At 35.5% G+C, this 22,667-nt stretch overlaps 2 protein-coding genes across 3 annotated transcripts; one reads left to right on the top strand and one right to left on the bottom strand.

Moving 5' to 3' along the window:
* Nucleotides 1-620: 620 nt before the first annotated feature.
* On the top strand, nucleotides 621-5,866 carry LOC132282109 (subtilisin-like protease SBT2.4). Its single transcript, XM_059783736.1, has 11 exons — nucleotides 621-707; nucleotides 2,125-2,309; nucleotides 2,527-2,671; nucleotides 2,793-3,190; nucleotides 3,380-3,475; nucleotides 3,635-3,704; nucleotides 3,837-4,119; nucleotides 4,197-4,537; nucleotides 4,629-4,896; nucleotides 4,997-5,269; nucleotides 5,354-5,866. Exons 1-11 carry the CDS (start codon nucleotides 621-623, stop codon nucleotides 5,764-5,766), a joined length of 2,559 nt encoding a protein of 852 aa, XP_059639719.1. The 3' UTR covers nucleotides 5,767-5,866.
* On the bottom strand, nucleotides 5,857-17,557 carry LOC132267316 (protein STRUBBELIG-RECEPTOR FAMILY 8). Of its 2 annotated transcripts, XM_059768467.1 has the most exons (17): nucleotides 17,228-17,556; nucleotides 17,009-17,148; nucleotides 16,596-16,728; nucleotides 16,368-16,439; nucleotides 16,215-16,280; nucleotides 16,050-16,121; nucleotides 15,860-15,931; nucleotides 13,731-13,802; nucleotides 13,582-13,647; nucleotides 13,437-13,502; nucleotides 13,038-13,354; nucleotides 10,451-10,698; nucleotides 8,546-8,817; nucleotides 8,331-8,466; nucleotides 7,841-7,983; nucleotides 7,538-7,694; nucleotides 5,857-6,451 (listed from the first exon to the last, which is right to left on the bottom strand). In XM_059768467.1, exons 2-17 carry the CDS (start codon nucleotides 17,124-17,126, stop codon nucleotides 6,299-6,301), a joined length of 2,163 nt encoding a protein of 720 aa, XP_059624450.1. In that variant the 5' UTR covers nucleotides 17,127-17,148; nucleotides 17,228-17,556; the 3' UTR covers nucleotides 5,857-6,298. The 2 variants fall into 2 exon arrangements, with proteins under 2 accessions (XP_059624450.1, XP_059624442.1); XM_059768459.1 differs by having other exon boundaries at nucleotides 17,009-17,557.
* Between the last annotated feature and the right edge of the window lie 5,110 nt (nucleotides 17,558-22,667).

The following is a 22,667-nucleotide window of genomic DNA, read 5'->3' as shown; positions in this document are numbered from 1 at the left end:
GTTAGCAGTTTTCACTCTCTAGAAATATGCACTCCATCAGGTTCTCCGAATTTTTGTTCTTAAAAAAAAAAAATTAAATAAATTAAATTAAATTTTAAGATTAAAAATAATAAATTAGAATAAGAAAATAAGAATTACAAAATCCTATGAGAATAAGAAAATGAAATTTTAATTTTAATTATTTTTTTTTAAAAAAAAGTTTTACAAAATTGAATTTTTTTAAAAAAATTTACAATATTATAACCTTTAAGAGATCGTTTGTGTCAGCCAAACAGTGCCTTAAAGGTTAAATGCACTGTTTATGGTAGTAATTTAAAATTTAAAGCAAAATTTTTTTTAAAAAAAAATCAAATTTTAAGGAAAAAAAACAAAAAAAAAAAGGTTTTTTAATTTATTTTTGGCACAAATAATTTATTTTTTGGACAAACAGTGTCTAAACAATATATTTTTTTATTTACTGAATTTTATTTTATTTTATTTTTAAAAAAATAAGCTCAAAATAACATATTTTGGATTTTTTTTATAAAAAAAACTAGGCTGCCAAACAGTGCCTTGGCACTGTTGCAGCCTGAAACGTCGTCGCTTTGCTAAGGAAAAAGACAAAAAAAAATTTCCGCGATATGGCTCGGGCTCGCGGAATACCGCAAGCCGGGCCGCGAGCTGTTGTGGGCCGCGCCCAATTCCGCGAGGCTGCTGGAGTGGGTTTGGTTTGTTTGGCTCGCGAAAAGGACCTTCCGCGAGCCCACTACGGATGCTTTAATTACCATTTGATATTAGTCCAGATCATATAATAATTTCTCTTTGAACTTAATTTTGGCGTAAATAGTTTATAAGTAACAAGTATATATTTTGAGTTATAGAATGAAATCGAATCTAAAAAAAACTATATTTATTGAGTTGTAAAATAAAACCGAATCTAGCAAGTGAGGGCGTTTGGAACCATCATCAGTATAGGGAAGCAAATAAGTTTTTCTTGAAGAGAGGGCTATTTATATTTTTAGATATATTTTTCTCATCTGAAAAAGATTGCGGGAGGCCCTAGTTTGTTCCAGATGAAACCAAATTAAGCTTGGTGTGAAGCGCTCAACAATGTCCTTGACATGTTTGGACAATGAGAGGCATTGCACTAGTTTGATCATGGGCTCTACACATTACGGGGTTTGATATACAATTTGCTTACGCCTCTACAAACCAAATTACATTTTGAAAATTAGAAAAGTAATCAAGTGGTTAAAAAAAAGACATAGCTGTGGCCCACTTAAGCCTTAATGTACATTCCCTCTATTGTTACAGACTTACAGTGAAAGGTTCAAAATGATTAAAATTCTGAAGTTATGTTTTATTTATTTATTTATTTTTCTTTTTTCTTACTTTTTTTATTATTATTATTATTATTATTTTTTATATACAGTAAGTAATTCTAAAGTTATTATTATTATTTTTTCCTACTTTTTATTTATTTATATACAGTAAGTAATTCTGAAGTTATGTTTTGAATAAATATTTCTATCTTTGGGAAAAGGAAAAAAATAAAACACTAGTACACATATAACACGCTGATCAGAAGAACTTGAAAACTGAGTTAAAATTTGACAATACTTTGCACAACACTACTATTCTCAAACAGTAGTCAAGTGTAAAGATGTTAACCAGTTTATTTACCCAAAAAAAAAAGGAAAAAAAAAAAAAAAGAAAAAAGAAAAAAATACTGATTCGTATTTTGTAAGACTTCAATATATTTTGTCAGTATTTAATAACAATATGGTCTCCTTTCTTGAAGTGTTAAACTCATTATCAGTCGATAACAAAAATCCGTAAATTTATCTTTTTCTTTCTAAAAAATAATGCATCAAATTCAAATTTGTTTGATATGGGATGAAAAAAGTAGACAACATAACATGCCTGCATGTCTCCTAATTTCCGCGCAGTTCTGTAAAACAAATGAAAACTAGCTGCTCAAGGATAACGGTTACTTTAGGACAGCTGATCTCTTGCTTTAACAGCTCTCTAAATAAGCTTTATTCACGTTAATTATGAGGTTAAGTACTTGCTTTTGCATGGTTTATATATAAGTACTGCTTAATCTCTTCTCCATTATCTATCATTTTCTCTTTCCCTTCTCAGATAATGGTAAAAGAGGTAGATATATTGGGTTCACCGCAATGTCGACTGCTCATTTATCTTGTAATTGCCATTGCTTGTTATGCAGAAGAGAGACAAATATATTTGGTTTTAATGGAAGGCGATCCGGTTGCATTTCATCGAGGTTCAATGCCTCCTGAGCAAGGAAGAAAATTTGATCCAAACAGGTGAGAAACACAAAAAATACCCACATGTACGTTTATATGATCACTTGAATTATCAAATTATTGATGGTAGAATTGGAAGCATATATACTTAATTATGATAATACAGTTGCTGATCGAGTACTTTACATAATTTATGATTACATAGCCTTGTTTTTGTCTTCTCTTTAATTCGATCAGTAAGCTGGTACGGTTACTAATAATTAGTAATAATTGTTAGTGAAGTCTGTAAGGCCCATGCAAAGCACTTGGTGGATTCTCATTACCAACTGCTACAGAGCACTCTCGAAACGGGGAGTTACAACAAGCTTTACAGCTTCAAACACATTGTCAATGGCTTTGCTGTCCACACAACCCCTTCTCAGGTCCTCTCTTTACCCTTTAAAAACTTTCTATTCATATTCCATTATAATTTTTTTAGCTAGCGAACTTCAATGGACAATTAAAATAGTGCGATCTTAGCTAAATTGTCACAATTAATTTCAGGTTAAAAAAATCAAATACGCTCCGGGAGTGAAGTTGGTAGAGAGAGACAGGAAAGCGAAATTGATGACTAGTTACACCCCTCAATTTCTAGGGTTACCAGGAGGAGTTTGGGCACAAGAAGGGGGAGATAGAAATGCAGGGGAAGGGATTGTGATTGGAATAATTGACACGGGCATCAATCCACAACACCCGAGTTTTGCTTATGATCCTACAAATCCTTTCACCTCAAATCTTTCTCGATTTTCTGGTGCATGTGAGGAAGGTCCTCGATTCCCCACCAATTCCTGCAATGGTAAGATAGTTTCTGCAAGGTTTTTTGCGGCTGGGGCTCAAGCTGTTACCACTCTCAATGCCTCATTTGACTTGCTCTCACCCTTTGATGCAGTTGGACATGGCAGGTACAATTATAAGTTGCTTTTATTATAAGGTCTCTAGTATACATTTTTATGAATAACACACACATGCATGTATTTTGTAAACTTGTAAACTATGTGTTCAAAGAGCTTTTTTTTTTTTTTTTCCTTCATGTATACGCGTGATTATTTATAGATTTATGTACTTGACAAGGAATAATATATTTTGTTCAGCCATGTAGCTGCAACTGCTGCTGGTAATTTTGGAGTTCCGGTTGTGGTGAATGGTTATTACTATGGGCGAGCTAGTGGAATGGCGCCACGCGCAAGGTATGTCTTTCTTGCATTCATCTTCTCTATGACCCTTGATTGTATATGCATCCTCACATGAAACTTAAAATGGTTAATTAGGATAGTTTTCACAATTACTAGTGCTCTTGTGAACAATTGATGAGATGTCTTTTTTGATCATATATATATTTTTAACAGAATTGCTGTGTATAAGGCTATATATCCAAGTTTGGGAACTATAACAGATGTTGTTGCCGCAATTGATCAAGTAAGCATGAACTAGCTAGACTTATATATATATATATATATATATATATATCTCACAAATGATATGATTGTAGCATCCAAAATGTTGAAAAATCACCCTATATATATATATATATATATATATGTACTGCAGGCAATACGAGATGGAGTGGATATCCTAACACTCTCCATTGGACCAGATGAACCGCCAGAAGATACACTCACATTCTTAAGTGTGTTCGATATTTTCATGTTATTTGCGCAAAAGGCTGGAGTTTTCGTGGTGCAAGCTGCAGGTAATCAGGGGCCAACTCCTTTCACTGTGGTATCTTATAGTCCTTGGGCTATGGGTGTGGCTTCTTGCAGCACGGACAGAGTATATTCTGGTACCCTAATCCTTGGCAATGGTCAAAGAATCGACGGCGTGGGATTGTCAGGTTACTTCAAGTTTGGATTCATTAATTATAATTTCCTTGCTACAACTATCTGAACTGATTATAATTCTCAAACTTAGGACCAAGCTTTGGTGATGGGTTATTGCAATATAAGTTGGTGTTAGCTAAAGATGCAGTTAAGGTAAGTGGGACATTCCCAAGAACTCCGGATTACATAGAGGAGTGCCAACATCCAGAAGCACTCGACTCCATTATTGTGCGAGGTAGCATTGTCATCTGCACATTCTCAGCCGGCTTTTACAATGGGACTTCGACTGTCACAGCCATTATCGAGACATCAAAGGTTTTAGGATTCATGGGTTTTGTGCTGGTGGCAAACCCAGTCTATGGCGATTTTATTGCAGAACCCGTTCCTTTCTATGTTCCTGGCATAATGATCCCAAAAACAAATGATGCCAAGGTATGCATGTCACAACAGAAACAACTATAATGCGTCTTTTGGACCAACATTGGCAAAATGAAAGCAAAGGCTTTCTTGTTTTGTGTTGTAGATCATATCGCAGTACTATGAACAGCAAACACACAGAGATGAGAAAGGATTTGTGATGAGTTATGGCGGAAGAGCAGCCATAGGCGAGGGAAGAGCTGCTTCATTCACCGGGCGAGCCCCTATTGTTAGCAGATTCTCTTCAAGGGGACCTGATTTCATTGACAAGAGCAGGAATCCTACTGATGTGCTGAAGCCTGATATTTTGGCTCCAGGACACCAAATTTGGGCAGCTTGGAGCCCCATGAGTGTCTTAAATCCCATCCTATCAGGTCAATTTCAATATATATAATATATATGTATATAACAAATTTACATTGCTGCAGGTTGATTTCTGATTCGAAAATGATTTAGGTTAAAAATGGTTTGTAGGATACAACTTTGCTCTATTGTCTGGCACAAGCATGGCCACACCTCATATTGCAGGCATAGCTGCACTGATCAAGCAAAACAATCCGTCATGGACTCCGGCTATGGTTGCTTCGTCAATGTCAACCACTGCCACCAAGTATGACAATTCTGGAGAACCCATAATGGCTGAAGGATCTGATACCAGTAGCTTGTATCCCTCCACTCCTTTTGATTTTGGCGTCGGCCTAGTCAGTGCAACCCGTGCCACCAATCCAGGCCTTGTCTTACCAACAGGCATGTTTAATTTCCTCGCATTGATATAAGTATACATACATATATGTATAAATAAGCTCGAATCTTTATGTAATTTTGAAGCAGGGTACGAGGATTACATTAGCTTCATGTGCTCTCTACCCAACATTGACCCAGCAACAATCAGAACTGCAACTGGAGGAACATGTAAGCAGTCCTTTAGCGCGCCATCTGATCTGAACATCCCTTCAATTACAATATCAGCACTGGTTGGATCTCGATTAATTCAAAGGACCGTGAAGAATGTTGCAAGCATGCCGGAGACATACTTGTGCTCGGTGCTACCACCAACTGGGGTACTGGTGGAGTTGAACCCAACTTGGTTTAGAGTAGCCCCGCAAGGAAGTCAGGTTCTGGAAATAAAATTGAGTGTGAATCGAACACTCGATGGATTCAGTTTCGGTGAGATTGTTTTAACAGGAAGTTTGAATCACATTGTGAGAATGACCTTATCAGTTATGCCAGTCTCGATATCCTAAGTGTAAGGAGGTATGGATTTGTTTCACCACTCCGATGAGTCATGAGTATTGGTTCAGACAAACGCAAACGCAAACATTACAGTAGATCTATAAAACTCATGCGTGCATTAAAACTTGTGTATGCACTTGTCTGATCTATATTCAAACTGAAACAGGTAATACAAAATAGTTGCAGTTGTCATTACAAGCCTATATTTGAAGTTGTTACAGTATTTCATTGTACTCAAATCAATATTTTATTTTCCTGCAAATATCTTGGACATACATTAAATGTATCCAATGATAGTTGTAGATACTGGATAAATTACAGTAACATCTTCAGTAAAATATATACCTCAATTAGCAGGGTAAAGTAGCTTGCTCCAACTGTAAATGTACGATAAAGAATTACACATCCTTCTGATCTGAAATTCAATCGCCCCTTCACATTTTTTTACACTGTACTTTCTGAATGCATTTTAGTCACCCTTGACCTTCGCACAATCATGTACAAAATTGCAAAGCTTGCCAATAATGACACACGGCTGGATGTCTAATATGATATGTCGATGGCTTCATGATCTGGAGTCTTATACGCAAAACCTGATTCATCGCCTGAGCGCCTTTTAGCCACGCTCGCCCTTTGCATTAACCGGACCAGTGCTTGCACAACTTCAGACATGGGAGGCCGAAACTCTGGTTCAGGCTGCATAAAAAATGCAGATGATTATCCATTTGCTGCATCATCACATCTAAAGTTTCTGAAGAATTAATAGAAGGAAAAATAAGCTGTAATCTTTTTGTTTTTAGCAAGTCCATTACTCAATGTTGGTGCCTCCAAATCAATGTTGGATGCAGAGACAGACTGACACAAATTAAGTAGCCAGAGAGTGGCTGCCCTCAGACACAGACTTCCATTATAGTGATGTCTAACCATACTTTTTGCTAACAAGCTTGAATAAGACAGCATGAGAAGGTTCTTACACCTATTTGTTTGCCCAGGAAACATTTAATCATGCGGGATTGACACTTGAATCCTAAAAGAGTAAGACATTAGTCAGCCATTCTCATTGTTTCTCTCCACTGAACTTTAAAGGCATAATTGCACTTAACCCTCCTATACTATCATTTTGTGGCACATAACGACCCTGAACTACAAAAAAATATATATATATTGCACATTATCCCCTTGCTGTTTGTTGTCCATTAAATAAGGAGGTGAAATGAGCAATAAAGTCATTTCACCTCCTTATTTTACGAATAACTAACGGCGATGGGGTAAGGTATTTTTTTTTTTTGATAGTTCAGGGGGTTACGTGCAATTAAACCAACTTTGAAACAAGACATTGACTAACTTAGCCAAGCAACATGTAAGATTGCTAAAGGATGTGATTTTTCATTTTCAATTTTTCCCAAACACCACAATAGTATGCTGTTGATCATGCTTCGTTTTGCTTCATCAGATAGTCCTCTTCACATAAAAGCGAATGGAGTTTTTATATAGTACCACTTGTTCATGCACCAGTCAGTTTCATAAATATCCAGAAACCAGCAGAAGATTAGATCAGATTTAGTAAACATGCATACAAGGTACATGGACATGCTTAGGAACTCGTCATTTTAGAGTTGATGGCAACTTCATCCACCAAATTAAAAATTTCAGACAATGAGTTCCTCATAAAATTGCAGAAATTAAAGAATACAAGATCATCCTCACATTTATATAATTGACTTACAAAGGCTAAACTCAACACAGCTACTACTGGGCCTGTCAACAGTAAGAAAACTTTACCTGAACACAGAGGGCAATGATGTCAGCAAAACGTGACAGAGACTTTGCAGGATACATGCCATTCAGTGCAGGATCAACCATTTTTGCCAAGGCATCTATATCATGGAGTTGGGGAGTAGCCCATCTAACAAGCGACTGTTCTGATCGTGTCCTTGAACTAAACAATATGAAAACCAAAAAGCAGGAAATGGACAGACAAATCGAAATCAAGACATTGAATAAATTGTAAAAAAAAAAAAAAGAAAAAAAAAAAAAAAGACAAGATGTAAATGCTACGATTTACTAATGGAGGATAGATTCTACCTATCAAGTGGCTTCCGACCTGTCAAGAGCTCCAACATCACCACCCCAAAGCTATATACATCACTTTTTACAGTGTATATTCCAGACAAGGCAAATTCAGGAGCACTGTAACCAAATGAACCAACCATCTGAGTTGACGATACCTGTCAAACATTGTAAAATCAAATTAAATCAATTTGATATAACAAAAGAAAGACTACCAAAAAAAAAAAAAAAAGATAAACAAAAGAAAGCAAAAAGAAAAATAAAAAAAAATAGAGAGAGTATTTAGACAGAACGTCAAACGTGACCACAATGCATAAGAAAATGAAAGTTTGCTTGTCGTGCCCATAAACCTCTAAAAACTAATGACCTGTTTCTTGGCCAAGCATAGACCACCATATGAACTTTTTCTTTTTGGGGAAGATCAAAGAACACCTCTCACTCTCAGACAAAGATATGCATCAGCTATTACTAATATGGACAACAATTTCCAGTCCGAGTAATATACCTGTCGCTCTGTGTTAGGTGTTAGAGCAGCTAGGCCACAATCTGACAAATGAGGATTGAGCTCTTCGTCAAGTAAAATGTTTGCTGACTTGAAATTTCTATGTACAACAGAAGGCAAGCACACTTCATGCAAATACCTGAGAGAAGCAGCTTCGATTTATAAAGGAAAAAGGAGAGAGAGAGAGAGATATATTTTAATACTCCACATATACATACTCGAGAGCTCGAGCAGTGCCAAGTGCAACTCTAACACGTGCATTCCACGTCAATGTCTTGCTCCTATCATCGGCAAAGTGCAGCATATCGTGCAAGCTCCCATTTCCGATATAATCATAAACCAGAAGACGTTGCCCATGCTCTGCACAATATCCCACAAGCGTAATGATATTCGGGTGCCTCAGGCGAGACATATTTGAAACAGCTTCAACAAAGTTATCCTCCTCCTGTAGTGATAGTGCCGCATTATCGATCTTCTTAATTGCCATTATCTAGAACAAAGTAACATATTTCATAGTTAGTTCATTATCATGAATGCATAAGATAAAAGCAGAAAAAAATAACTGCTGTATCAATGTGGCAGTGCCATACTTAAACACAGGTGTTGTCAAAAAGGAATGTAGAAAGAGCATTACAATATTAACCATTTATCCGGCCTCTGACATCAAAGTGGGAGGATTTGGCAAAAACGTGTTATCATAATCCAACCAAAAAATAATGGAGACGAGTAGTGAGCACAACAGCGTTTACCATGATAAAATAAAAGTAGTTCAGAAGATGGGTTTCTCAACATTCGATGCGACTCATTGACTATAACATATCTCAAAGAGATGGACTAAATCAACATTGAAGTTGGCACTGGATCATTGAGATCAAAATTGAAGTGCAGAAACATGATTTATGACCCAAATAAGGATTCAAGCCTCAGGCCTGAAGTGGGAAAATTTAGACATCCAAAAGTCATTGCAGAGGGAAAGAAAAGTTCTCTATGACAAATTGAGAAAAGCTCAGGCTTGATGTAGCTCGGTTGACCCTGAGAAGCAAGCAAGCAGACAACCTCTCAAAAGGTATAGCATCAAGCAGATTCTCTGAGCTGAATAGTTGGATGTCCAATGATTGATTCTCTGAGAAATATTGTCATGCTTAGGTTGAAGATGCTGCGTGAGGAATTGGAAGACCAAATACAATTGCATTGTGGTAGTTGGATAAAATGCTGGCAAAAGTATGATTCTAGATACAGCAGGATGGCAAAATGTATTATCTTTCCAAAATTGTTGGCAATGCTGTCTTGTTGAATTAAGTAATGCTGCACTTATATAAAATCAATATGCTGATTGATAATACAAGGAAAATTACTCATGTAAGAAAAATAATGAAGATTAGCTGCAATCTATGTAATATGTTAGAACAATAAAAACAGGGGTCCTGCCATTCAATAAGGCAAGGATCTTCCCCTCCGGTGCAAGATAATCACGGGAATAAACAGAAGTCAAAGTGAAACACAAGCAAAGAAGAAAGACAGAAGTTCCCTTTTGATGGCTTTTATGGCTTGATCAAAGGCTACATAAATCTGGGATGTGATCAAATAAAGCGTGCACCAAGTTGATAAACCAACAGAAACAATTTGATTCTTATATTGGACATCGCAAGGGAACTACAATGGGAATAACTAGAAGAAAAAATGCAACACAAGAAAGGAAAACTAGAAAGAGAGCAATGTCCTCCTAATGGGTTTTATATGGTCGGATTAACAATCGTCTGAGATTGTGATGTAATGTAATCAATCCAAGCCTGCAGAAAAGCGATTAGGCAATGGAGATGATTTAGTTCTTTGATTGGAACTCGTTTTGGGAACTTATGTTCTCCTGGATCTTATTTTCCCTCAATATTACTTAAGGCCACATCCGAGGACAACCAGCCACATTATAGTTTTACTGGTGTTCCTTCGGGAAATTTTTACATCACATTAACAATATACCCTGCTATGGGATTGCTAAAGTACAACCCCCTTTTGAACGGCTAAAACAGTGGAAGTGCCTCACCTTTTTATGAATGAAGATTTTATAAGCAATAAAGATATAATCACAACATAAGTTCAGATACAACCACAACATGATGGATTACCTTTCCATTGGAAAAATCTGCTCTATAAACACGACCAAGAGAGCCTTCACCAATGAGATTTTCTTGGCTGAAGCTGTTTGTTGCTACCTGGAGAGAAGCAACTGTATAAGAAGTAGCTGTTATAGGGGACTTCACCCTGTGTGCAGATCCATTTTTCCCTTGTATCCTATCAACCATCACTTTTTCTGCAGGTGGGGGCTTCAGATCTGCCACAATAGCCTTGGATTTTACCCTCTGCTCTTGCATTTCTGTATTCAATACATGATGAAGCATAATGCATCATGGAAAAGGCCAGGATATCAGCACAAAAGCTTTCAGCTTCATCTTAAAATTAATCAAGTTTCGAGGCACAACAACATGTTAGAGAATATCAATATCAATTTTCCTGGCTAAATAACATGTTCACAAATTAATTAACATGATCTGGGAACAAATTCTATGGAATCCACACACAAACAAAATTATATAAGACACATTAAATTGATAGTAATGTCCGCTCACTACATGGTCACTGGTTTTGGAGATCTTGTTCTTGATGGACCAAGAAACGACTTCCTAAAGTATGACTGATCTTAGCAATGGTAAAAAATATTACTTTTAGTTAGGTTAGATTGCAACAATATATATGGAGTTCAAAAATAGATATCTCAACCCATTTTAATCACTTTAAACTAGACCAATGGGCAACATTCTTCTCAACCCCAATTCATGTTCATAAGTGAAGGAATAAACAGACTCCACAAGTGAGGGTGGGCCTTGATGCAACGGTAAGGTTGCTCCATTGTGACCTGGAGATCACGGATTCAAAACTGGAAACAGCCTCTCCATGCAACAGTAAGGCTGTGTACATCTAACCCTCTCCAGACCCCGCAATGGTGGGAGCCTCGTGCGCTTGGCTAGCCCTTTTCTAAGTGAAGTAATAAACAGGAAACAGTTGCCTTGATCTATCTCCTGCCTCGACATTCCAATTATCTTCACATTCTAATGTGTGATTCACCATACTGAACTATTAACAAAATTTTTTGTTCACCTCTTTGAAAAAGCTTGAATCAAAAGCTTCATGACAAAACTCTAGGTTAAAGCTGAGACCATCTTTAGGCTTCAAGAGTGTTATTTTACAATAGATTATCCACCAAGTTATAGGGAAAATTTTATATGACAACCATAAGACAAACTAAATTTCTATTGTACAGAATGGTTGGCAATCAACAATCAGTTTATGAAAAATGAATGTAGCTGAGATATGACGGATGGGAAGCAAATAGGAATAAATATTGTCAATATCTATAATAATAAAGGATGGCACTGGTTAAAAGATAGAGATGGTATTAATTAAGGATAAGAATAGGATGTGCAGTGAAGCTGAATGATTGCACTAGTACAAAGGAATGATTTGATTCAACAAAATATTATAAAATAAAAAATAAAAAATAAAATAAGGGAGGGATTATCAAATCTAGAGGTGGTATTGGTTAATGATAAAATAAGCGAAAATTCTGTAATGGTGCAATGGTTCAAATGTGCATTGTAGCTGAATGAATGCACCAATGCAACAGAGTAATTTTGATTAAGTTAGAGGCATTAAAGCAACGAGCGGAATGAGTGGAGCACAGCAAGGAGAAGAGACATGATGGCTTAAAAGATATAGCACCAAGATAGAGCTGTATGGTGGAATAACATTTGTTTAAGTAGCCTCAAATAATTGGGATTAAAGTTTTATTCGATATAGTTTAGTTGATGTGTGCATTGTGAAGAATTCTAACATTACAAGATAGTTTTACAAAGTACAGAATATCTCATCCTATTAAGCAATATATAACTTGATATGTAAGTCTAGAAAAATGCATGAGCCTTTTGAGCAGTAACACTAAAACAGACGTGTTAAAACTGTCAACAAAAACACTTTTTTTCCCCCTGAATTCAACAAAAGAACTTTAGAAAGGAATCAACTTCAATCATCAAATGCCAACACTGAATTATTTTATACCCATAGGGAATCACGAAGCTAATATTGAAAGAAGATATTAAAGATCTCTTCCTAGGAAAACAAATTTGTTAAAGGATTTAAATATGAAAATTACACCCTCTCTAATGAGTAGATATAGGGTGTGCCGAGCATACCATGTCATTGGTATGCCCACCCAATAAAAATTTACCAAATCGGTTCGTGAGATCAGTTTATAGTAGTTTTTTTTTAAGTGGTGGGGACCAATTTCTTTGTAGGGTGGATTTTCATTGGTTGGGTATACCAATGACATGGCATGCCCGGCTCACCCAATATCTTCTCCTCCCTAATAGCTTAAGCTTTTGGAGTAGATGGTTGTCGACATGGTATCAGAGCCAAGGTGTCGAGTTCAGCTACACCCTCTCTAATAGCTTAAGCTTTTGGAGTAGTTGCTGACAAAATTAATTATGATACCCCTCAAAAAAGAAAAGATAAAGGGAACTTTTCGCTATCTAAATACATAATAAGAGTTTAATGTGTCAGGTATTAGAAATAAGGAAATCACAGGCAAACCAAAATAAAAGGTACAAAAATAGGGAAAACAAAGAACATTTTCCTTAAAGTGAAAAAAGGAAGAGCTACCTTGATCTGCACCAACAACAGGATTTCCGGTAGAAGTTCTCGCAGTACTTTCTTTCCTTTTGCCCCTTCGAAGGCAAAAAATAAGAACAAGCAATGCAAATAGAACCACCATGGAAGAACCCAGAATTATCCCTATAATAGGTCCAGTTGTCAATCCATTCTTTTTATTTTCATCATCTGGATTGGATGACTGGCCATTGGGAGTATGTGCACCTGGAGGAGAATGGCTGCGATTGTTAGGTGATCTACTCGAAGGGGGTGACGTATATGGAGGCGGAGGAGGAGCAGGTCCATTATCAAATGAATTCCCATCATATCTGTTTTATTAGGGGCTGAATTAGAAATATTGGAAAGTTGAACATTAGAACATAAATAACATGTAAAACAGTAATAGCATACCTAAAATTAGGGATAGAAATAAGCTCTTTTGGAATCCATCCACTGAAATTGTTGTTTGCAACATTTCTGTAGGAAATTTAAGGCATAAGGAATGGCAGATTGGTACATTTACAACACAGGCCCCAACTTAAGAAAAATAACTTACAGATCAGTCAAAGGCAAACCAGTGAGAACATTGAGAAACCCTGTCAATTGATTGTTCTGCACATAGCTGCCACAAATTCAGATATCATGAGATGTTCAAACAAACTGGAGAAAAAATAATAATAAGAAGTAGCACTCAACTACACTCACAGGGTAGAAAGATTTGACAATGAACTAAAGGAACTGGGAAGATCTCCAGTAAAGTTGTTGAAAGAGAGATCCCTGCATTTGCAAGCATGTCAATTCTTAAAATATATTCAACCCCACTGGGAAAGAATCAGGTTTTCAGCTTCAGATATCAATGTAATTATTAATATTTTAAGAAAGTGATTTTACACAAACTCCAAAGATAAAGCCTTCACAGGGGCTTCATGCAGATTGATTTGACAATTCATGATATAAACTCATGCTAATTTAAACAGCAACTAAACAATATTTACAGGAATTGTAATTATTTATATGACCTCACAAGTCACAAGCAAACGTAGCATCAAATTAATAACACATGCAAATTGATCACTTTGGAAGAAAATGATCAAACAAAGATAAAATGTAATAATAATAACTTACCCTTTTGAGTGCTTTTCAATGACATTACTTATCTAAAAAGAAAACACTGTATTCAATTTGTCGGCTAATTGATCAATAAGCTGAGAGAGAGGGGGAGAGAGAGAGAGAGAGAGAGAGATTCACATTCTTCATTGACTTGAGAAAAGCACAGTCAGCCTAGTTAGATGACATCTATAGCAGAGCAAGCGATTCTAGCATAAATCATAGCTAATTTCCAAAAAAAAGAGTATATTTCTTAACAGCAATAAGATTATGAATCATATTTAATCTTGAAGCCCCTCCTAAATTCTCAAATAGCATGCTGTGTGTGTCAACACAACTCACTATTTCTATACATACAAATGACTTGTGTTTTTGAGTGTGATAGCACTACAGTTGCAGGCTTGCAGGCCTCCACCAGAAGATCTTTTAAGAAACCACCTAAAATAGAAACACCGTCTGTATGTTTTTATATCTCATTCTATCTCATCAACTTGGTAAATATTTAAGCCTTGTAGGTACACGCATTTTTTGTGTAGCATAGTAGCTGCCAGTGTATATGTTGGTAGGATTATAGAAAACATAATGCCACAATTCAAATCGTGGCAAGGGCACTTAAATTAGAACTGCAAACATAGTGATCATACAGTAAGATTGAAGTAAATATCAGAAGGAAAGGATGCAAATGAGTTGTAATGAACATTTCTTGATGATGCTTACAGTTACAAATAATCAATATTCAATCAAATTAACTTGACCATTTGTAACGACCCACTCCACCACATGGTATGATATTGTCCGCTTTGGGCCTGAGTCCGCACGGTTTTGCTCTTGGGCTTCACCCCAAAAGGCTTCATACCAATTGGAGATGACACACTTACATATAAGCACTTCACCTTTCCTTTACCCAGGCGATGTGGAACTTGTGCACCCGTAACTCGCCAATGTGGTAGCCTGTCAGTGTCTCGCACTCGCCCACGGCACACCCGCCCACAGGGTCATCACAATCCACCCCCTTGGAGGCCTGATGTCCCCGTCGGCACACTTCCGGCTGGGTCAGGCTCTCATACCATTTGTAACGACCGACTCCACTACATGGTTTTGAATTTGTACAGAATTCCCAGACATTCGAAAGGAATTGAAATTAAAATTAATTTTTTTTTGTGTGTGCGTGTGTAGAAGGGAGGAAACATCCACAAGATATCTTCACAAGAGGAGAGTACAAAATTTTATTTAAAAAGAAAAAGAAAAAAAGAAAGAAAAATCACAAGAGAAATGATAGGTCTTCCGACCTTAATTGCCGACTCATCCCTCGAATACAACGTGGTTGAATCCCGTTGGAACTCTTAAAAAAATTCCCGTAAACATCTCTTTCTCTTCGATTCATTCCCAACCACGTTATATTCGGAGAAAGAGTCGGCAATTGAGATCGGAAGATCTATCACTTCTCAAATCACAATTAAGGAACAGTTAAAAAACAGCACATTCTCCAGCAACAAAATAGGACGCAACGAGAGGTCGTTCTTTAAATTGCCACAAATAAGTCCCATTTCAAAGTGATCAATTGGACTCAAGAAAGGTCTATAGAAATGAAGTAAGCTCTGGCCAATTAAAAACAAGAAACCGTGACAATAAAATTGTTTGCGAAAATATTATAATCAGCAAATATCATATGCAAAAGGAACTAAGAACAACCAAATTACAATGTTTATACACATCAGATAACTTACAATGTCCCAAGGCCAGAAAGATTCGCAAAAACATCTCCAATTGCCTGTGAGAGTGAATTATGGCTAACATTCCTAAAAACAAGAACTTTGGAGTTAGGCAATAAGAAGACTTTCAAAAATGTAATTGAAGCTAAATAAATATAAATATGTAACAACATATTTTTGATAGCTTCCAATACATGCCACTTACATGTAATTAATATTAACCATGTTGAAAATTGAATAAGGAAGATTTCCGCTGAAATTGTTCTTAGCAAAATTTCTGCAACGCACAACAGATAAACAGTTGGCACATAAGCTGTTAAATTAAATGGCTCTAAACAAAGTGAACAATTAAAGAATGATTGAACATTACAGGCTCGTAAGGTTCGGTGGCACCTGATATGGGATTGAATCATGAAGGTTGTTGTCACTGATATCTCTGCAACAAACAAACATAAAATCAATTAGACAACACAAATGGCCCAAAAGAAAATTTTATAATGAATTAAATCATGAGTTTCCTCACAATGATCTCAACGACGTAAGGTTCGAAAGTAAGTATCCCATTGTTCCGGTGAGTCCTAATCCAGGAATCTGACTGTTAAATCAACAACAAAATGCCTCGTTAGCCAAATCAATGCATCAATATACCACAAAATACAATCTGAAAGAACAAGATAATCTAATATCTAACATACAAACAAATACATGTAGGTCCAAGTTTGATAGGCCGCACACACACGCACACACTCACATGGAAACAACAGCAGAACCCTGGCAGCTCACCCCTTTCCATGACTCTCCACATGGGTCGCCACCAGTCGCTTTCCAACCCGTTAGCTGTGGAGAACTGTTCAATGAAGTGTACATTACCTGAAGTGCTTGAACTGCAAGTTCAACAAAACAATACTCAGACCCCCCAAAACAAATAAATCCCCAAAACAATTACATCAAATAATTAAACACTCACAATACATGCTGGTGAGTCTATACATACATACATCTACAATAAAACTAAAATCCCCTCATTTAAAAACTCAATACTCAATTGTTAACTTGCACCGACTCTAAACCTCATTAATTATCTAAACAAAAAACATCGCAATGCCAAATCAACGAATCACAAAATCAAAGCAGTAAAACAAATCAAAATGAAGAAAGAAGTACCATCTGACGGATCAGTAGTGCCTTCAACAATGCCAAGAGCAAAGATCGTGGTCATTACGATTAGCACAAACTCAATACGAAGCCAAGAGATCAGTGGAGTGGCTCCGTTCTTCTCCATTTTATCTATTTTTACAGTGTTACTGCTAGAGGAATCAGACTGACCTAGTAAGCATGCAAGAACGCCATGAAGTGAAGAAAAAGAAGAGGTGAGATCGTCACCAGCAATCCTCGCCATTGTTGTAGACAATTAAATAAATGGACTATAAAGCAGAGCTGAGATTCGAAGCTTAGAGTCCTAGAGAGAGTATATATTTTATATATATATATCAAATATATGTGTGTTTTGTGTGTCGGCGAAAAAGGAAAATGAGTTGTTTATGGTGGCATATGTAAGAAAAAAACTAATATAAACAGTGGAAAAGTTGGTGTGAAGCAAGCAAGCAAAGGATGACTGTGTGTGCGTCTGTAAACGAAAATGGCAGGAGAAAAATTAAATGTGAGGATGGGAGTATTTTTATTGCCCTTGATGATGAAAGTTTATTGCGATAATGCCAGTGCGGACCACCGACGCCGACGAACGGACTTGGAGTCGGAAAGTGGCAAGCAGATTGGAACTAGTGTTTGGGGATTTTTGGAAAATGACTAAAATGTCCTGATGTGAACTGCTCTGGACTTTTCTCTGTTTTTGACTTGGATGTGTGCCATCACTTTTTAGTGGGTGGGGGGATCCAGCAGAATTACAAGACTATTGAGTGGTGACTTTTTGTTTTTATTTTTATGTGTGCATGCATACACATTCTATATAATTGATCGGGTAGTCCAAACTATTCATGGACAAGTTGGTCCAAAACAAAAATGTCCTTATTCACAGTTATTTATTTATTTTTTTGGATGGCAAAATGGGCTAGAGGATAATGGTAGATCAATAAATTGTCATTTGTAAACAATCCTAGAAAATTAATTTTTAGTATGTTTTGTATGAAACTTGTGACCATAGCTTTTAAAGAGAAAATGGTGTTGGAAAAAATTATTGAAACAATGATGTTTATTTTGCTTTGAAATTGACATTTAAAAACAATGATACAAAAGTTTTGACCATTTTGATAGGTTGTATGTAAAATGAAAATTTGAGGGCTTGAACTATAATCCAAATACTTATACAAAAGTTTTTTTAATTTGCATTGATAAAATACTAATTAAACATAATTACAGCTCTTTCAATTTACTAAGCTACATTTCATAGGATTAATGAACAATACAAATAACAACTTATTAGGAGAATTGATGTCTACGGAGAAACAAATTATTCTCATCCTTGCTTTGTCAATCCATATATTAAAGAAGTAAAGTGTGCAAAACTCTTTTTGTAATTTCAATATCATTTTTTTAGATTATTAAATTAAAAAATAATAATTTCACTCAAATCGAAAAACAGCTAAATAACCTAAAAGAAAATTGGCTAATAAATAACTTCATGTGGATCACACATTATATCATCTCACCAAGATTTTGTGGTCACTTTTAATTTCACTTGGATTATTCAGTTTCTTTTTTGGGTTAAAAAGCATTATCTTATTAGCAGATATTATATTTAATTTAGTAATCTATTTATTAATTAATTGAGAATGGAAAAACTACTGATACTGTTAGGACCGAAATAAATTACCTCTATCCTAAATTTATAATAATGACATAAAATATGAATGCTAGATTGCCCCCTTCAATGCTCATAAAAATAGAATGAACATTTTCAATTTCGTGAAACATTGTCTAAATGACTTTTTGGCATAAAATGCAGTTAATTAATTAGGGTCCCAAATTATTGACTTTGGACCTACCGCTAGAGGTAAATATCCCATTATACCCTCCCATGAATGGAAAGCAATTAACAGCCCGTGAGTTGTCTTGGATTCGGCTACCAAAATAAAATAACAGACATTCCCACTTATTTGTTGTAAATCTGTAATCCATTTGTTCATCTACAAATATAAATGTAAACAAGTGAATATCAATATATGTATATATATATATATATAAACAAACATACGTAATGTATATGTAGAATATTCAAAGTATTTGACATGATAATAGAGGAACAAGGTTGGTGAGTAACAGTCGGCAGAGGCTGAAAAGTCATTTGAAAAATAGATTATGGAATTCGGTGGGTCCTCTAATTTCTCTAGGTTGCATGTCTTACCTCACGTCCCATCATTTTTCATTTTTTCTATCAATTATGCTTCAATTATTGGTTACCTGCCCCGATGACCCATCTGTGACTCTCTATATTTGGCTCTGTTACTAACTTACTATGTCACGCATTCGTAATAGTATTTATCATATTGGAAACATAAAGTTGTTTAACCATTTCTGCTCAACAAATTTTTTTTCCCCTCCGTGCTCAACAATTACTATTATATACATAGTCCCAAATGTCTACAGCTTTGCACGAAAAACTAAAATATAATAATAATAATAATAAAGGCCAATTTCATAAAATCTCCTCTATTTTTTTTATTTTGATCATAAACTTTCAATCTATTTCATAAACTTCCTACACTTTAAAAAGTAATCACATTGCTCCAATATTTATATTCGACCCGTTAATTGGGTTGTGAAATCACATTGCTCCAATATCCATCTTAGGGTTTTGCACTATTGGATCTTCAAATCAAGGTAAAATTGAAGGGAGAAAAGACGGGGTGAACCGCTAACTCTTTGTTGTGTCTGTTTTAGGGTGTGTTTGGTAAGGTTGATTTGGAGGTATATAGAGAGAAAAGAAAAGATATGATAGCGTGAGAGTGTGTTTGAGTAGCTTAAGTAGAGAAAAAAGAGAGGATAGGGAGAGATAGGGAGGGATAACTCTCTCCCAAATTGAGAAGATATCCCTTATATGTTTTTTCTCCCAAATTGAGAAGATAGGGAGAGAAAGGATAGTGAAGTAAGTTGTAAAATTTTAATACCCAAAATACCCTTCACAAATCCACATACAGAAAAGTAATTCCATTTATGTTCCAATTATATAATTACTAGGGCAACAACCGATATGATGTATAGCAAGCATTTTCCATTCATGGGCATAAACATTTTACTAATTATCCATTTAGATTAGATCAAGATCCAATTGGATGTATAGCAAGCATTTTCCCATGTACAGATATTTGAGAATTGCGCCATGACCTTTATGAATTTACCCACTTTAACAATTCATCTTCTGTAATCTGGATCACTTCTAACCTTAGTACAACCATAGTTTCCATTCTTACAACCCTGGGTCAATAGCTGCACTAAAATGAGTGTTTTTTATAGCCACCTCAGTACCAACATTAACCTTCGTAACATTTGCTTTTAGATTATCTAACTTAGTTAAGTGTTGGTTCCTAAGTCTTCTAACTGGAATCTACCACAACCTATTGGACTACAAAAAAGTTAGCAATAACCACAGTGAAAAAAATAATACTCTAATTATTTAGTCATGAAAATAATTACTGTATAATAATAATTAGACATGAAAATTCTTTAGCATATATAATTGTTGGATTCATGCTCTTCTCTCAGTATATTTGTATCACACATATATGTGTGAATGTGTGTGTATATGTGCAACACTTTCTTAGGGTTGTACAAGAAATTACTTCAAAATTTTGGAGGACCCCCACGTGTATGAGAGGCTATGCATCTACTTTCAATTTAAAAAGAAAAAAGAAAAAGGTGTAGGGTGATGACCAGCATAAAGGATAGGACAGTAATTTGGTCACTATCTTTCTTTCTTCTTCTTCTTTTTTTATTTTTTATTTTTTTATTTTTTTTATTTTTTATCCAAACAAGAATAATTATCATTTCATTTCTTTTCTCCCCTATCTATAAAAACACGAATAGAAATTATTACTATCCTTTCTTTTTTTCTTTTCTCTCATAACTAATATTATCCTTTTTTTTTTTTTTTTTTTCCTCTATTTATCCAAACACACCTAGAGAGAGAGAGACTAAGAGGTGAGAGTTTTAAAGAGAGAAAGAGAAGGGGTGAATGGGTTGGGTTGCAGATAGAAGGAGTACGGATGGAGTGTGTACACACAAATTTTGTAAGTCTGCAATATAAACAAAATATGGGCAAAATAAAACTTTTATTAATTTGTGAATTTGGAGTACAATCCTTTGTGATATCTTTTACAAAAAGAATGGTCCTCTAATTCGATCTTCTTTTTGTTGTTGGTTAGATCCAAGGGCTGCACGATCTTGATCTTGAATCACCGTGGAATTTGGATGAAGAACGGCACATTTTTGGATGTGCTTGTTGTTGATCACCGTGAAATTTGATGAAGAACGGCACGTCTTTGGATGTGCTTGATATTCTTCGTTTTTGGGTTTAGATTCTGAATTTGAGTTTCTAGATTTCTGAGTCTCTAGATTTCTGGACTTCTGAATTTGTGTGCCTGAATTTCTAGACTTCTGAATTCGTGTCTGAATTTCTGGACTTCTGAATTCTGAATTTGTGGCTGAATTTCTGAACTTCTGAATTCTGAATTTGTGTCTGAATTTATGGACTTCTGAGTTCTGAATTTGTGTTCTTTGTTGAATTTGAGGAAGAACGACACGTCTTTGGATGTGCTTGTTATTTTTCGTCTTCAGAGAGAAGAGAATTTGTTAAATTTGGTGAAGAACGGCACGACTTTGGATGTGCTTGGTGTTCTTCGCCTTCAGGTTTGCCCTCAGGGTTTCTGGCCCTCTGGATTTCTGATTCTCTCAATTTTTGGACTTTCTAGACTTCTGAGTCTCTAGATTTCTAGCCTCTAAATTTGTGTCACTTTCTCCCTTCCTCCAGGCCTCTATTTATAGGCTTTTTGGATCCAAAGGATGATGACACGTGTCCTCTCTGATAAGGAAAATATCATAACTGGGTCGAGCTGGTTATATTATGATAATTATTCTTAAAAATAATTATTCCAAATATATTTTATTAGGAATAATTATTCTTTTTTATTTAACCATCTGGACCGGGCTTAATTAAATAATTTAAGTGGATCAAATTTGGGCCAATTAAATAACTTAATTAAACATTAGGCCCATATTTAAAGGGTCCATTTGTCCGAATCAAAGTCACTAAAATTTTAGTGTCTACAAATTGCCCCCACTTTAAGTCCCAAGCTTAACAAGACTTGTCTTCTTTTTCAAGTGGGACTTGAAGTATCCAACTTTCCTTTTTTTTTTTTTTTGCTTTCCAATCCAACTTTGGACTTGAATTTTACTTTCCAATTTATACAAATCCCTTGCCTATATATACCACCCAAGTCATAGGGTTTGACATCAATTTCAATCGGCTCTGAAGGATTTGTAAAATTACAGCCTCTGAAGATTGTGTTGGATTGCGAGATCTGCTAGAACACATAGGTATGACTGTTCATTTCTTTTATTTTTCTTCTTCTTTCTTTTTTTTTTTTTTTTTTTTTTTTTTTTTTTTCACGCTTCCTACAAGCTTTTTTCTCTCCACGCTTGTTGTAAGAGAAAGTTTTTTTTTTTTTTTTTTTTTTTTTTTTTTTTCACGCTTGTTGGAAGAGAAATTTTTTTTTTTCTCTCTCTCTCTCTCTCTCCACGCTTGTTGGAAGAGAAAGTTTTTTTTTCCTCTCTCTTCACGCTTGTTGGAAGAGATTTTTTTTTTTTTTTT

This window comes from Cornus florida, unplaced genomic scaffold, assembly GCF_030987335.1.
Source record: "Cornus florida cultivar Cherokee Brave unplaced genomic scaffold, ASM3098733v1 CherokeeBrave_3.0.0_Hap2_Chr01, whole genome shotgun sequence".
Lineage (NCBI taxonomy): Eukaryota > Viridiplantae > Streptophyta > Magnoliopsida > Cornales > Cornaceae > Cornus > Cornus florida.
This window is presented reverse-complemented; position numbering and strand designations above follow the sequence as displayed.